Source organism: Filicampus tigris, chromosome 8 (genome assembly GCF_054856515.1).
Source record: "Filicampus tigris isolate MCC_2025a chromosome 8, RoL_Ftig_1.0, whole genome shotgun sequence".
NCBI classification, from domain to species: Eukaryota; Metazoa; Chordata; class Actinopteri; order Syngnathiformes; family Syngnathidae; genus Filicampus; species Filicampus tigris.
The window spans coordinates 9,817,755-9,835,476 of record NC_141224.1 but is presented as its reverse complement, the minus strand read 5'-3'; the positions used below and the strand labels follow the sequence as shown (position 1 = coordinate 9,835,476).

General features: G+C 42.3%; 1 protein-coding gene and 1 long non-coding RNA gene across 4 annotated transcripts in view; one reads left to right on the top strand and one right to left on the bottom strand.

Annotated features, from left to right (window-relative positions):
• The window catches only part of kcnn3 (potassium intermediate/small conductance calcium-activated channel, subfamily N, member 3), an 84,306-nt gene extending 75,953 nt beyond the window's left edge, over window positions 1–8,353 (top strand). For all 3 annotated transcript variants that reach the window (XM_086038396.1, XM_086038397.1, XM_086038394.1), the window contains 3 exons: window positions 3,235–3,362; window positions 4,449–4,518; window positions 5,432–8,353. In XM_086038396.1, the coding sequence (XP_085894522.1) occupies window positions 3,235–3,362; window positions 4,449–4,518; window positions 5,432–5,839 (606 nt within the window). In that variant the 3' untranslated portion in view covers window positions 5,840–8,353. The remainder of the gene's footprint in view (window positions 1–3,234; window positions 3,363–4,448; window positions 4,519–5,431) is intronic.
• Window positions 8,354–12,115: 3,762 nt separating this feature from the next.
• LOC147143475 (uncharacterized) lies at window positions 12,116–14,354 on the bottom strand. The gene is made up of 3 exons (XR_015087793.1): window positions 14,243–14,354; window positions 14,102–14,154; window positions 12,116–12,217 (listed from the first exon to the last, which is right to left on the bottom strand). It is a non-coding gene; the product is annotated as an uncharacterized LOC147143475 (long non-coding RNA).
• Between the last annotated feature and the right edge of the window lie 3,368 nt (window positions 14,355–17,722).

Sequence of the window (17,722 nt, the reverse complement as noted above, 5' to 3'; positions counted from 1 at the left end):
TTAGTGAAGACTTACCCGACTTTTAATGATCATGACGTATTTAGAGAAGTTCTGTATGTACTGCAGCTCCTGGATGTTCTTCTGATTCTGAAGGCCCTGTGCCGATTACATTGACACGGCATCACATAGAAAACGAGGATCTGACATGACCAAAAAAATCTAACATACTGTACATGTAGTGGAAGCAACACAGTCAAAAAAAACGCCATTAAAGCAACGCTGTGTCATAATATGTCCGTTTTCGTTGATTATAGCGGCGCCATGTGGACAAAAGCGGTAGTGTTTTGACTAAAATCAACCACATTTCCCATGCGCGCCAGCGCATAGTGTCGTGAAATCCTGAGCCGTCCTTATCGCGAAAGGAGGAAGTGAGTATGCCGGAAAGCAATTCAGGACATTTGTATTTTTTTTGTGTGCCAGGGTTAATCCCATCCTCCTCAAAGTTGCTTTGTGCCAGTAAAAAACGATACAGACCCCCTCAGGGCATGAAGTCCCATTCAACTACTGTACTTGTAAGTTCATCAAAAGGGTTGTGAAAAATTTCTATTAAGGTCAATTTCTTGCCCAGTGCTGCTTTAAATATACGTATAACGGCAGCAATATCTTGCTATGCTGGGTGCGGTGTCAAATATATTAACACAATACAGTAAAATAGCATAAGAGGTTGGGTCTTCTGTAACATCTCTAAAATGCCTATTTTGCGGGGTAAAAATGACTAAAAAGACTTAAACTCTTAATTTGACCTCCTATTTTTTTGTGGTTTTCCAGCTTGACCTCTTGTGTGTGTCATTGAAAAGTACATACAGGAGGCCAGTGTTGTGTAAATCCCTGCGTGTCCGTGTGTGTGTGTGTGTGTGTGTCAAGCTTGACTGCAGTGGATGGGTGCTGATTAGCCAAGCTGCCGGGGTCTTTTGTGCTCCTCAGATGGGGGGGCTATAATTGTTCTTTGTTCAGCGCTCAGCATCTCTTTGAAGTCTCTCATTCAATTCATGTCCTTCTACATTCCCTGCTTCTCCTCACTTGTCCCTGCTACACCACCCCGCTGTTCAACCCTTTGCTTTTCTGGTAATTACACGGCAACCTTTTGTCAAAATACATCATAGTCATCATTCATTCACTATACGTTCACAGATTGTTAAATTGTGTCAGGAAAGAAAAAAAACATTTCAAAAATCCATATAATGAGGACTCTGTTCTTATTATTTTCTACTATGGACTTTCATTTACAGTAGATTTTGTCTTTATCAGTATCCATATACCGTCTGCATACTAGTGGTCGAACCGATTAGTCAACTAATGGACTTTACTACTCTACATCGACGTTTCACACTTGAAGTCAATTGATCGCCAATCACGTGTTTTTGGCATCTTATCTTTCAATCGACCAAACTACAGATGACTTCCAAGATTCATAACAGCGGTAGCTCAGAACTGCCAGCGAGGAACGAGGGCTTTGTCGCCAAAATGTTATGTCCGATAATGCACACATAACAACTCTGTGCTAACAAAAACGTTATTCTTCAAAGAAGTGGTGTGTTACAACACACTTGTGTTGCTTTACAAGACATGATTATGACACTGATCTCAATGTACGAGTAGACAGTTGTATGGATCCTAACAAGCATGTGGAAACCCAAAATGACCAGTAGTGCATAGTTATATGTGATGCTATGTTGTTTGTATCTGTGTGTTTAGTGGGCATGTAATACAGAACAGGAAGTTTTTTTGTTTTTTTTAATGGTTTTAAAAAAAATTGCTACTCCAAGACCACAAAACAGCATGATCACTATTCCTCCAATTACAGCGTCTTATTTTTCTACTTAACATCGCTCTAAGTTCTCATGGCAGGTTTGTTTGTTTTTGTATCGCAAAATCTCCTGTCCTGGGTGTAAAAAAATAATTGCCCTTCCTGGCCAGTAAATCGGGAGAAATACCGGTAACCATCATTGAGCACTGAGCCTCACTGAACATTTCACCGGCTGCTCTGAGGAATTATTCCACAATGCTACTACTATTTTTCTCTCAGTTTGTTGTCATACAATGTGAGATGATTGTTTTTTAATAAACCACTGTGCTGAATTACATTCAGCCAGCCATCGTGATGCAGCCCATTTGAGCTGCTCCAAGATATATTGTGGCACTGGCACAGCGTGCGAGGGAGAGACTCCGCTTGGTTCTCATAGCCAAAAGTCCCTCAGGAACGAGCTGTTTATGTGCGCTTGAAAAGCTTTGGAAAGCAAAGTGTGTGCGTGTGTGGGGGGTGTGCGTGTGTGTGTTTGATAGATACTGAGAATGAGGGCATCCTTTAAAGTGGAAGTCAACCCAAACATATTTTTTTCAAGAATATGTTCTATGCAAGCCCACTAGTTGAAACAAGGCATACTGATAAATATGAAATTTTTCGGATAAGAATGACCCCCGATCGCCCCCACCTCCCGTTTTTAGCCATCTCCGGGCCATTTTGTCACTTCTGTCGACTGAAAATGACATCACAACTGCCCAGGTAACAACCAATCACGGCTGACCTGTTTTCTGAAGCTGAGCCGTGATTATAGTCGTTACCCGAGCCCTGAGCAGTTGTGATGTCATTTTCAGTCGACAGAAGTGACAAAATGGCCGCCCCCAGAGATGGATAAAAACGGGGGAGGATTTTTCTGCTTAAAGCGGAAGTCAACCCAAACATATTTTTTTCAAGAATATGTTCCCAGCAGGCCCACTAGTTGAAACACGGCATTCTGATTAATTTTGCGTTTGTGAAATAAGTGTTAATCCACTCGTTTTTAGCCATCTCTGGGGGCGGCCATTTTGTCCTCTATCAACTGTAAATGACATCACAACTGCTCACAATGACCAATCACGCCTGACCTGTTTACTGAATCTGAGCCGTGATTGGTCGTTGTGAGCAGTTGTGATGTCATTTACAGTTGACACAAGACAAAATGGCCGCCCCCAGAGATGGCTAAAAACGAGTGGATTAACACTTATTTCACAAACGCAAAATTAATCACAATGCCTTGTTTCAACTAGTGAGCCTGCTGGGAACATATTCTTGAAAAAAATATGTTTGGGTTGACTTCCGCTTTATGAAAAAGGAGGATGCTTCCCGGTAAATGTTTTTTTTTCATGTGCATCAAGAAAACAGAGCAAATGGTGGACAAACCTGTTGCAAAAGGATGACCTGCTGCTAATGATTATGCGTGTGCGCGTGTGTGTGTGTGTGTCATCTGGGAGCAGATAAAGAACGCGGCGGCCAACGTGCTGAGGGAGACCTGGCTCATCTACAAGCACACCAAGCTGATGAAGAAGATCGACCACTCGAGAGTCCGCAAACACCAACGGAAGTTCCTGCAGGCAATTCACCAGTGAGAGCACTCACAACTAACACACACCCACTCACGCACGCATACAGAGACACACACATGCACACGCTGACGCTACCTTTGAAATCAGTTGCATCCACCCACGACTTCAGTGAATCATCATCAGCTGAAAGTTCATCCAGTCAAATTCAGTTGTGGGTAATCGACATGCATCATTCTATTACAAACACTTTGATCATCATATCTAATGTACTAATTACAATGCAAGCACATAGTTCATTGCTGGACCACATGCACTTCATCAAGAAATATTGAGACGGGCTCACGGATGGGGGGGGGGGGGGGGGTCCCCCTTCCTGGATGAACCGGCTGCAAAGGATGCCAATTGTGCAATCGCGTGATATGATGCGACCAGAGATGGGAAATTCAGGTGCAGAAAGTAAAAACCCTGCCACAGTTTGTCTTGAGCCACGGGTGCTTCTAATCAACTGAGCTCATAGTCGACTTTTTATATGTATTCTAGCATTAGGAAAAGAACATTTCTAATGGTGGATCTCTTCCCGTGATCATTTACAAGTGCAGTGACATATAATCAGTCAGCACTTGATTCTAAAGGCCACCTGATTTGTTTTTTTAAATGATGATCGCAACTCTGTAGTCATCGCACCGTGTTCCCAGAACTCAACGGCTCCTATTTATAATTGCCTGGCAAGATTATTCATTAAAAAAAAAAAAAAATTTTTTTAAATTGTATTCCCCTTCATTTATTTCCCCAAAGGCCTCATTATGCTCAAGGTCTCGTCAAATGAAACGCCAGTCTCATTTATTCCTGCGGAAGCTCTCCGTTCCGACAGAGCTGAGATATTTTGTCCTGTGATTTACAAAGCCATCAGAGCGGCAGGGCGAGCACGCCGTGCGCCCGAATGTTTGCGCACTCGCCCCTCCAGACGCGCGGCGCCGGTCGCAACAAAAGGTGAAGCGGGGCAAGGTGACCGCGCCGCAGCCTTGTTGTCACACGGCCCCGCCGGGGATTAACTCTCCACGCTGACCGCTGTGCGCTCGCTGAGCTGCAACTTCGTATGCGCCTGCCTTGCATCAAATCGTGCGCGTCTTTGCCCGTGTGTGTAGATTACGCAGCGTGAAAATGGAGCAGAGGAAGCTCAGCGACCAGGCCAACACGCTGGTGGACCTGTCAAAGGTGAGTCGCGCACCACGGAGCCTCGGTTAATGAGCTCGCTGGAAACGTTCTCTTTGTAATGGTGCCGTTGCCGTGGCGACCTGCCTGTTTGTCTCTCCTTAGCAACCGGAACAAGTGTTATGAAGCAGGGATGACTGAGTGGGAATGTGAGGAGAAAAGAGAGGAGTGTTTTTCTTTTTCGTTCTGTGACCGTGTGGGTGTCTGAGTGAGTGTGTGATCTGACATAAGTGCGTGTGCGCGCGTGTGCGTGTAGTCCTTCCTTTCATTCTCTGCTTTCTCACCATGTTCCAGAGACTTCCCTCCAGCCTCCTCTTTATTCCTCCTTCTCTGACATTTTTTTTTTTTTTTGCCCCTCCAACTTACTCACTCCTCTCAGGTGGCCTATTTCCACATCTGCTCTTTCAAAACCCCTTCCAGCGTCTCTCCTCCTTACATTCAAACACAACACAATATTGTCCTTTGCACATTTTGCAACCAGATTAGACCTCCCCCAAGGGCCGTCAACAATGACAGAGTGCTAGGGTGTGTCTCTACTAGCTTTGCTGCTAGTGAAATCATATGTTCAAAAAAAAAACAAAAAAAAAAGCACCGCAGCAAAAAACTGCAAGTGATGCTGTGCTATATTGATAGTTTGTAATGTAAATATCAGAGTTGGGCATACTGCTTATGTGACGGACCGGTCCACCTATCCGCCAATGACGAACGGGCATTTTATTGGTGATAAATGATAGACGGTAAACTTAAAAAAAAAAAAAAAAATAGTCGGACTAAGCATAGTCGGAAGCCCAATTTTTCCCGTCTATGTAATCGTCTAATTTCGCGGTGAGTTAGTTTTGAGTCTTTGCAAATAAACATCGTGAGCAAATAAACATCGTGAGTCATCCCCCCCCCTTTCTCATCTCTCGCCCTTTAGATGCAGAGCGTCATGTACGAGCTCATGTCGGAGCTCAACGACCGCAGCGAGGACCTGGAGCGCCAGATGCTGTCCCTGGAGCAACGGGTGGAGCAGCTCACGGCCGGCTTCAACGCCTTACCGGCGCACCTCTCGGCCACCCTCGGCGCCCAGCACGCCGCCCTGGTGCACCTCCTCCGGGAGAGAGACTCCAGGGATGGGAGGGACGCGGGAGGGGGAGGGGGCGGAGGAGCCGTGGTGCCGCTTTCCCCTGCAGTTTCACTCACCTCCACGCAAGCTACGGCCACACCGGTATCAACTCCAGCAGTTCCTCCTCCTGCCCCCCCGCCGGCCCCTTTAGAGCCCGCTTTGCCCGAGCCGGAGGGGAGCTCGGACGCCGGTCCCAACGGCAACACCTCCACCTGCTGAGAGAGCCCGGGAGAGGACAGACGCGGGGAAGGGGCCCCCGCGGACGACACGAGCGAGAGCGGGCGCGCTGACAAATGAGGCTCTCAAATTGATGAAGATGGGACAACGGGGAGAAATAATGGGAGCGAGAGGGAGCGCCGGCGTGAGTGATGACACTCTTGGGTGGGGGCGCGTTCCCTTTTAAGAGTGACAGGACAAGAGAAATTTAGCGAGAACGGAGACTCGAAAAGGTGCGGGGGCAGAGGAAGGACGTCAAGAGGGTGAGAAATGCCGCTAGGAAGTATAAAAGGAGGAGGAGGAGAAATAACCAGGACTAATTATGTGAACTCTGGATGGAAAAAAAAAAAAAAAAGAAGAAAAAGCCTTTATCTCTCTTTCTTTTTCTCTCTCTCCCGCTTTCCGTGCCCTTTCATCAGGAATTAATGACCATGACTTTTTATCCTTATGATGTATTTTCTATCAGAATGCTAAGTGTGTGATAACGAGCATCCCTTTAACAGAAGGTTAGATCAATATGACCGGAATTTATTTAAAAAAAAAAAAAAAAAAAAAAAAAAACACAAAGAATAGTGGCATGCCCCGCACTCACGCACACTCACACACACATTTCACTGTATCACCCCTGCAATACAGACGACACACACACACACACACACTTTCACAATGCCCTTAAGATAACACTCAACCCTCTACTGCCAGTAGTCAATGCACTGTCAATCTGCACACAGCACTGCCAAGCAAGAAACCAATGTCAAAATTCATATTTACTTTCAGATTCCCAATGCAGAGTTGTGATACTAATAACGCAATGAACTCCACTCATTCAGCAAGGATCCAAAAAATGCATGCGTGTGAGTTCGCATCCACAATTTGGTCATAGCACATTTCTCCATTGAATTTAATTAAACGGCAAGTCAGGCATCCACAGATTTGTTGTCATACACTTCTCAAATATGGATGACATATGCGTCTTCAGGACATGCGAGGATTACAGCTTTTTTTAAAGCTTCTGCATAATGACAGCTATCATTTCATGGTTAAATGGCTTTGTACTTCAAAATCCTTTCTAAGCTCGCAGAAGAATTTGATAGATTTCTATCAATACTTAGAGCACGGTTTGGTAAAAGTTTTTTTTTTTTCTATCAGCTCAAGACCCAAACTAAAACTACTGATAGAAACAAAAAAATTATTACAAAGAACCCACTTTTGAAACTGCTGGGTCCAAAGTAACACAAATTGGATGAAATGGCTAACCCAGTAATGGGTCCGAAAGGGACCGAGCCAGTGCTGGGTAATTTTACCCACTCTTAAAAACAGTCGGGGTAAAAATAACACAATTTTGGGTAAAAAATGGGCTGATCCACTAATTGGGTCAATTTGACCCACGTTCTTGTGTTGTTTTGTCCGAAACAGCCACATTTTTTTGGGGGTTGTTTTGTACAAAACTACCAATTTTTGGGGTTGTTTTTGCAGGAACTTGGGTCGAATGACCCAAATTGACCCAAGTAGTGAATCGGCCCATTTTTGACCCAAAATTGTGTTGTTTTTAACCCAAGTGTTTTTAGAATGGCTAGCACTTTGGGACAAGATTTTGATTCAACAAAAACTAACCATATTGAAGAGTTTCAGTTAGCAAGAAATTGGTTACCAGGTTATCAGCATTCCTGCGGTTAAAAATAATCATATTTTTATGACCAGCGAAGCACCAACACTCCCCTGTCAGGGATCGCCACAGATAATTAGTCACATGATATGTTTGGCACAGTTTCCACATTAACCTTAACACTGCAGCCACTCACGGAGTGGGTTAGGAAAACAACACAGCTTTTTTTTGTGAGTATGTGTGCACAATTTTAAACAAATGCCCGTTAATAAGGAATTATTTGCCTGTTTTATGACCAATAGAATTGCTTATTACATTTTACCCTGACAATCGGCGACCTGATGAAAAGACGCACATTTGAAGTCAAACACTGACATTTGGCTTTGGGAATGACCACAAAAATGTCACAACAATTTGCCCTGACTAACAACTTGTCATGTTACAATATTAGAAAAGCCGTGTTCTGTTCAAGCGTCGCATGTTTACAAGATTTGTCACGATACAGAAAATTTAGTCGGAATTTGTACATTAATAAATAAGCGTTTGATATACCTTCACAAATTATGAGGACAATTTGCCATCAACTGACCAGTTAATTGTTCATTTTCAAATGTTAATTTCTAAATTGTTTTTTTCTGAATGTTCTGAACTACTGTTTATATTCCAGTGCCATACTAAGCAGAACGATGCTGCCAGGAAGAGTTGGTTCCCTTTAGACATCAAACTAGAATGACTCAGCAGTAATTCCATTTTGACTCAATGGCTTCAATCAAGACACGATTAACTGATCCCACGTCGATTCCACTGACTGAATTTTTAAAAAGCCATCAATTGAACATTATGCCCATCCCTTGTCAGCACTCTATTTATCTTAATTGCAGGCATGACACAATAAAAAAGTTTTATTTTGACATTAATTTTCAAGAACATTAATGAATGAATGTTATTTTTCCACCTGTGAAAATCCTACAAATGTACTGCTTAGGAACACAGTAAATGAATATCCCAATGTCATCCATCTAGAGCGGTCTTATCGACTTGATAAATAATAGTTATAGTGTTTTGTTTTCAGTCTCTGAAATACTTAAAACCTGTTCCTTTTTGATGAGTAAATGTATTAACATTTTTAAATTGAACACTGACTTCACTTTACAAACTGGCCTTTTGCGTTCCAATGTACAGTGGATATAGAAAGTGAACACAATCCCTGTTAAATTGAAATGGAAATCAGACCGGCATAAACCTTCATCAAATTGAGCCTCACCGTTCTGAGATTCAAGGTTGTTTCAAATCTCGGCTTGCCCCCCCCCCCATGTTTGTTTGGGTTTTCGCCGGGTACTCCAGCTTCCCCTCACGTTCCAAAACTTACATAGTAACTGAAGACTCCAAATTGTCTGTAGGTGGGAATGTGCATTTTATTTACTACAGCTTCCCTTGAACGTATTTGTTGCTTTCACTATTGAATTCTACAGGCAATGTGTCAAAGGCTTTTTTTTGTTTTCAAAGACAGGTTTCAAGTTTTGTCATTAAAAAAACTATTTTACTAACAATCTTAACAGGTGTGTTCACATTCTCTATGTACAGGGGATCCTTAGTTTACGACAATCCCAGCTTTTGTGGTTTCAAAATTACTTATGGCATGTGGTGAACTCTCTCTTCTCTCTCTCTGTCTCTCTCTCTCTCTCTCTCTCTCTCTCTCTCTCTCTCTCTCTCTCTCTCTCCCTCTTCTCTCTCACGCACACACTAGGGCTGCACAAAATTTCAATTCAAAGGATGAATTTGAATTAACTCCACCCCACAGGATATTGAATTTAATTTGAATTTGAATTGCAGAAATTGAAATTGAATCCAATGCAATTCAGAGAAACTCATTGCTCACTCCAAACCAAATATCCAAAATGTTTTGGCAGCCATTTTAAATAATTACATAAAGGAAGGTATTTTGGGAAATGAAGTGCTGTTCTACCATCATATCGAACAATTTCAAAGTTTTAATTATCTGTTTTATCTGAGTATGCTTTTCATGTTAATTTTTAACAAAATACTATACTTTACTATATGCTATAAGTAATGTGTACACAAAGTCCTTAAAATAGTATTTGTATGAAATTCATGTAATTTTTCATCATCATGCAGAATTTCCTGGCATTCAATTTCTTTGCATTTCATAGAATTTCAATTTTACTTTCTGCAATTCAAATTTCAATTGCAATTCTGCTTCCTCCTTGCCACCTAATTTCCACTTCAAGAATTGAATTGGAATTTAGGGGTCGTACTCGATTCAAATCTGAATTAATGCAATTTCAATAACATGTCAAAAACATCAAATTAAAATACATCATCCAAATCACAACATCCGCATGCTGAAAGCAGTGCAGCCGAGTGAAACGCGACCAATGAGGAGAATAGACCGATGGGAATCAATTAATACAATTTCATTGGGCAAATATTACAATTTAGGTTGCAAATAGTACTCCTGATAGTATCTAGCCCTGCCTTGCTGACCCCTGACCGCCCACAACTGGTACAAATTTAGGTTACGTCTCCGCCGCGTCAAAACAGCAACTGTGCTGTAAACTGAGGACCCCCTCATGACGGAAACTACTGTACTGACGTTTTTCTCCACACAACAAAACAACCCACTGTTATCATGAATGTATGCTTGAGCTTGCTTGGTCACATGAATTCCCACTTAACACGCATACACGTACTGTACATACACACACACGCATACAAACTTCAACAACCCAAGTGCTCTCTCCTAAATGGACTCCAATAAAAGGCCACGAACGCCGCTGCCACCGGGGGACAAAACATAGCAGGAGGCATCGTGGACACCTTGACAATATTTTTTCTGAGGGAATAACTGTGAAATTCCAGGAATGGACTTGTTAAGAGTGCTGAACAATACTGGGGCACGTCTTACCTCACGCCCGCTTTCAAAACGACCCAAGGTGGACTCTGATGAACACAAATAAACCTTATAAAGGATACATGGCCATGAAGGAAATACTCTTGAAATAAATACTTTATAACTCATAGAAAGAGAGATGAAGGTCTACTGGAGGGTTTATAATAGGGAAGAAAAAAAAAGACACGCCTACTCTTGGCATTACAGAGACAATGCGGAAAAGTGTCTTAGAGTGACACGCTGTGGCCGGAATACTGACTTGCAAAGTAGATAGGCTCTGAATAGAATTGTACAGTATGCTGTTAATTCCTGGACTAGCTTTGTATTGCTTAGTCTTTTCTACCATTATGATTCAACTCAGTCCTAGCTGATATCTAATATTACGATAGTATTCTTCTCATTCGTCATGACAACTATATCTACTGTACATTAACGATGCGTTGAAGGAACGTCCGGGGTTGAAATTATTTTGTAATTTTATTTTATCAGAGAGAATTAATAAAGTATATATCTATAACATGACAAATGCCCCGTTTTCTGTGTGGTTGTGTTTACGTATCGTCAACCTAATGACAGACGAGGCAATACGGTGTATCATTTTTCATTTACGGTATACACACTACGGTGTGGCCCAATTACTATAAGATTTACTATAACAGGGAAAATGATAGGGTTTCTGCAAGTTAATCTTCTAGTCATCTGCAGCCATAATTGTCATCTTTTGTCTTTTATTCCTCTCCATAGAAACATTAGCTCATTTTGTGTCCCACTTCCACGAATGGAGAACAATTGTGTTTGGTTTTTTTTACCCCCTGCAGTGACATTCCCGTTGACGTACCTTATTATTTTCTCCATTTAGTTGTTTTCAGCAGAAACACAAGGCTTGTGCGTGTTTTGTGCTGCTTCGATTAAAGGGAGACCACAGATTTTTCGAGGTCCGCTGATAGTGTAGTGGTACACACGCCTGAGTTGTGTGCGGGCAGCGTGGGATCGATTCCCGCTCAGTGACAGTGTCTATGTGTGCCCTGCGACTGGCTGGCGACCAGTTCGGGGTGTAGTCTGCCTTCGCCCATTGACAGCTGGGATAGGCTCCAGCAACTCCCCGCGACCCTATATAGGATAAGCGGTTTGGAAGATGACATGACATGACATGACACAGATTTTTCGACAACCCCTTCTTTTATAGGATATTTTCTGAATATGAATGTAAGGTCGTATCGTTTATCACCTACAAAATGGGCGTCCGGAATAGGCGGATAGCCGGACCGGTCCGTCACATAGGCGGAATGCCCAGCTCTGCTTAAAAACAAAGTCTCTCATAAAATGCCTCCATTCTGGTGAATGTCTAGTCAGCATTTAAAAAAACAGTACACAGTAAGTAGTTCATATTTGATTACTCGCCATGCTATACAATCTAATATTCCCTCTACAATTTGGGAAATGTGCAGCACCCTGCCTGCCTGTATTAAGTTGTAAGCTATTCAACACCAACCCTGCGGGTTAAGCTGACATAGTCGCACTGATATTTTCATTTCTTGTCATGAGTGAATTCTTCATTTTTTTCCCCCTTTGATTCAGCTTGACAGAGGAAATTGATTTCTGTGTATTTGTAAAGGTGTCATATAAATCCACAGAGTATTGTGCAACCAAAACAAGGTTAACAGAAGTGTGAATGCAAGGCGGCGGTGCTTGTTATCTGCGTTTTTGGCTGCCAGGCTCTGTTGCTCTTGGAGCTTTCATCAACCCTCTTGATTATGTGCTATAACAACATGATGCTTCTATTGCTGTAATCAATGTACTGTACTTCAAAACGTCAAATGATTCACAGTCTCTTTGCTTGCTCCAGGACAGCCCACGATGATTTCTGTGTGAGGACAGAACAATAAATATTATAGCAGAATTGGCAGTGGTCCACCAGTGAGTGACAGTATGTTTCAAAATGTGAGGACAAAAGGGAGGTTAAAAAAAAAAAGGCTTCTGCTAGAAAGCAAAAAAAAAACATCATGAAAAGCCTACTAAAACATCTGAACTTTATTTGGGGTTTAATAAGATATTTTTAAAGGTGGTAAAGGTGTGCTGACTCCTATTTAGCAAGAGTTTAAATGTGAGTGGTTAATTCTGACCCAGCCAAATCCCTTTAAATATAAGAGGGTGTGCACACTTGTGCAACCTCACTATGTCAGTTGTTTATTAATATCCCTCTTGAAAAGTTTTGTTTTTCAGTTTTGTTTTACAGGTTATCTGTCACATTAATGACGGAAAAAGTTTGAACACTATTATCTTGATCTCATTTTGTTATTTTACAATAACCTGGCATTTGAGCAGGGGTGTGTAAACTTTATATATCCACTTCATGTGCCCAGTCAAGTCAAATTTAAATCCTGTCCAAGGTTTAATTCACCTTTCACACAATCAGCTGGAAATGGACACAGCTTCTCCTGACCCTAAACATAATTTGCAATTTAATCAAACTTAATGATAGCGATCGTTTGTGACTGTAAACACGACATGTAAAACAGGAGAGGAATGCTATTGGACAGCTATGCAATTTATTATACAGTCATTCCACTATGCAGGTCCGTTGATGTGGGCGAAACTGCATGCGCCACGTGAATGGATCTGCTAGTGTAATAAAGTGTAAATAGGTAGCTTGGTGAGAAATTGCTGCATTTTTCCTACTCCGGGTCCCATTACAATAAGCAGATGCCACTTGCTTCGTCACAACCTCCAAGCTCCGCCTCCAGTCATCGTGCAGATGAAAATTATAGTCTGAAATGTGGGCAGGGTGAGCAGTGGCTCCTTTTCATGAAAGAGGTCCGCCCCTTCAAAACAGGCTGAGTTCCATGGGGTTTAATAAAATAGACTCTCAAGAGTTTTGTATTATTTGTTGCATTAATCCACTATTTACCATAGCGGAAAATTTTGAAAAGCACATCAGACTATAGTAGTGTACTGTTGTTTCTTGGTATCATCTAGCCTACCTACTGTCATGTTTGGTCCCCGGCCATTTTTTTTTTCCTCGACAGTGATTAATTGAGAACACACGGGAGGAACAGTCGTGGAGGCGGACTTACAAGGCGACATGCAGGTGTAGCGGCTTAGATAAGACACCTTGCATGACATTTGCAGATGGAGTGCCAAGCAATTCAACCTTTGATAACAAAACGATATAAAGCAGCAGATGAAAAGAAACACACAACCCTACAGGAAATATAGCCGAATAACCTTTCACTCCCTAGGAGATAAACACGTGGGTAGATTGAACACAGTTTATGGCAAGCATGTTTAGACATCATACCTGTCAACCCCGGGCAGTGCTGAATCTTACAAAAATTGTAATTTGCCCGTCCATTTCTGTATATAATCTTACACAGTATCTATATATAATCTTACACCTTATTTATCGCTTAGCGGGAGTGGTGGGGGAACCGGAACGGACATTTCTATGTAGAATCTTACACATCTATTGTTTATCGCTCAACGGGGGTGCGGGGGACTTTGTCTGAAGTTTGCAGCCGGCATCGCTAACGGACGCTCCGGATTAGAGTCGAAATGGGAAAGAAGAGATCGGTCTAAAGGCCCTAATAGACCAAAAGGACGATGGCCAACAGTGACAGACGCTTACCCCCTATGGCGTCCGGCCGGCTGTCGGCATGTCACGCCGGGGGAATACACCGCAGCGACAGACAGTGACGCTGACCATTAAAGTACTTTCTGCGCATGCATAAGATGTAATACCCTTCCATACCATCAGCGGCGGTAGTCACCATCTCCCATGGTTAGAAAACTCCAACTGGAAGGCTGTTGGCCGGCAGCGGATTATAACAACGTAAACAATGCATTCAGATCTATTCTTCGCGTTCTTGACACGGTATTGTGAAATACTTACATCCCTTGTACTTGTAAGATTAAGGTAGCGTGCTCACTGTTTTTCTGCCTTTGTCACTTCCCGTTGGTGCTCCGCGCGCCGATTTGCTAGTTTACAGCCAATCAGAGTGACCAAATGTCACGACTGACGATGCCGATTCAACATACGTAACCGCCCCCAAGACGCTTACAGACGGGTTACGACACTACGACGGTGGCCACTACACCAATCAGACGGCGCTTAAAGACGCCACGACGCTTAACGGCCTCCGACGTCGGTTTGGTGTGTCAGGGCCTTAACAAAAAAAACGATTTTTTAATTATTTTTTTTTTCCGTACAAAAGTTGTTATACGGCGTACACAATTTGAAATGATCAAAAAACGTATGAAATACAGGGAAAACGTACAAGCTGACAGGTATGAGACATCCTTATTATTTTTCCTTCAGCAGGCATTTTTCGAGGAATACAAAGTAGTTTAACGCCAGATTGCTTGCATTTCAATAACTGTTATCCAAAATGTACCACTCAACATGCAAATGATTTTAACCATTACAATAACACAAATGTGCACATTAGTGCTATCACATTTTTCCGCCAATAGCAAGCCTGTTCTTATGCCCTGCTGTTTCCCCAGCAACCGCAGCGAGCTCCACCGACATGTAAAGGTCTGTACCTGAGGGTGTTAATGTTGAAATCTGCAAGGAAGTGTGATGTTGTGCATTTGTGCACGTTTTGGGCAAAGGCAAAGTTTGGCAGGTCGAAGCGCAATGATGGAATTAGCACTCATCCACACGAGCAGACAAAATCAATATGCTCCGTAAAATCTGGTGTCATGATGACGTACCTTCCACCTGGAATCCATTACATCATTCTAATAGACAAAGGAAACTCCAAAGTCAAACACAATCTGCGGTGTGCCCGAGTTGTTCTAATTTCAAATCAACATGAAGAATAACGCTAATTGCATTAGATGTTTGTTTTTTTAATCTAGTCAAAGTTAAGTCAATTTTATTTATACAGCCCTTAATCACAAGTTTGAAAGGGCTTCACATGCGCATAGTTGACAAATATTAACTACATCCCCTGATCTTAACCCCCAGAAGGGCAAGGAAAAACTAAAAAAAAATCCTGGGGAAAATGAGAAACCTTGAGAAGGGACCACAGATGGGGAAACCCCCAAAACCTTAAGGAATCACATTTTTTCTTTTCCTGAATATTGAGTTTGAGATTTAATACGTTTTTTTTTTTCAAGGTCCTCGTTTATTTTCAAACAAACACACGCAATAAATTATATGATGATATGCAGCTATGATAGCCAACATTGGTGAACTGAAGAATTTGAGTAAGGGTAGAGCATATGCAAGCTGAACAAAAGAGGTCCAATGAAAGACACTTGAGGGACCCCTCGTCATGGCCATTCGACCAGACTGAAAACACAAGGTATATGAAAAACATTGTTATTTTAGAAGTATGTATCAAACTGCTATGCCTTCGCATCTCTCAGTTTCACATAGGTTGGTGACCACTGAGTTAGCACATCTGCTAAATATTAGCCTCCTACATTCCAAATTCAATCCCACCATATGAGGGTAAATATTTGTCTATATGTGCCCTAACAGATCGCTAGTGACCAGTCCAGGTTGTCCTTAAGCAAAGTCAGCTGGGATAGGGCACAGAAAACAGAAGATTGGACAACCAAAGCAGCGGTTTTAACGGACCTTTTCTTACCGTGTCTTTATTTCACAAGCAAAGAAGTACACCAAAGGCTTTTCTCAAAGGAGAGGCTGTTTTTTGCATAGAAAAACCTCCCCAGGTACCGAACAGATTTCACTGTCCAGCCTCTATGTAAGCGACTAATGAGGTGAGAACTTTTATGGCGCAAACCATCTGTTTGTGTGTACAAGTAGCTTCAAATGAGCACAGTTCTTAAGCAGAGGTACTTTGCTCACTGTAGTGGGACATATTTTGGTTACCATCAGTGCAGACGATTACAACATCATCTCCATGGCAATGCCAGCCTCCCACACTGACCCCCACCGCACATGGCCCCCTCCGGCTTCGTGCAGCGGGGACTCACCGGTGCTAGCGTGAGCGGGAGCAGAGGTTTCTAATTGACCTATTTTTCAGACATTTCAATCGGCATGAAGGCAGAGGACGATTGTTTTTTTTTTTTTTTTTTAATGATCCCGCAGGGGAGTTGTGCACCACTTCCTCCCCTGACAGGACTCCTACTGCTGCCACTTCCACTGGCACTACCTGGGAGTCCTCTGCACACCACACACTCACTGCCAAGCACCTTCCTTCCCACTGTGCTCCTTTCCCTCTGTCTGATGTTTTGTCTCTTTCCACATCTGAAGCTCTTTGCCGCATCTTATTATGTATGAGACAAGGCTCCTACGTGTGTGCGTGTAGGTGTGCATGCGTTCTTGCCTGTGTGCGTGCGCGTGTGGCCTCCCTGGCCCTGTGGAGGCGGTCAAGGCGTAGACAGACACCCCAGAGCATTGCCACTTCTTGGGCTTTCCCACTTCAAAGCTGTGGAGATGCTAATATTTTTCCAACATAAGTATTCCAACGCTATAATTGATCCCGCTATCGATTCCTTTTCCATTGCATAACTCCAGCAACACAAGTGCCTCCATTTTATCCTCCTTTTCTATTGGCTGCCAAGATACTAATACTGTATGTGTCCGACAGAAGTATGATCCTACCATCAGTGTCAATTTATTGTATAACCCAACAGCACAAGTCTTCACACTTTATTTTTCTTTACATCTATATCTAATAGTTCTACTACAGCTTTCGCTGTTAACCATATAGACCGCACCGCACCGTCCCACAAATACAGAAAATTTGCGTATAATTGGTGCCTATTGAAATGCATTCGAAAATTAGCATGTTTTATTTTTCCCAACACATTTTTCAAATAACACTGATAAACCACCAATGTGTGTTTTCGACAAAAATGGAGGTTGGCTTTTAAAAGAAAAACCTTTTTAAAAAATAAATATTGAACAAAATATTATAATGGGACATAGATGAATTTTTACGTTCCGACTCGATATCATTATCATTATTATTATTATTAATATTATTATTGTCATTATCAAACTCATAGTTTGGGTTTGAAGTACAGCGTTTGTGTCACCGGTCCTGGATTTTTCTTTTCTTTTTTTTGACACAACTTAGAAATATGTCAATTCATGTGTTTAACGAATATGGATAAAACATGGGGGGAATAGTACCCGCCTATAGGCCGGTCCGCCTCTGATTTTAAACGGGCTTCCGTCAGCGAATCCGAAACTGCAAACTTCAATAGCACGTTGAAATAAATGGTTACAACTGTCTGATCACCCAAGTACTTGGAACGTGGTAAGAAAGTATTATTTTAATTATATTTTTTGAGTCTCTCTATGACGGCCAGGAAGTTTGGCCACTGTTTACATCCTCCTCCCTGCAGCTCATTTTCCTTTGGCGCAACACCAGTCGACAGATGATGAATG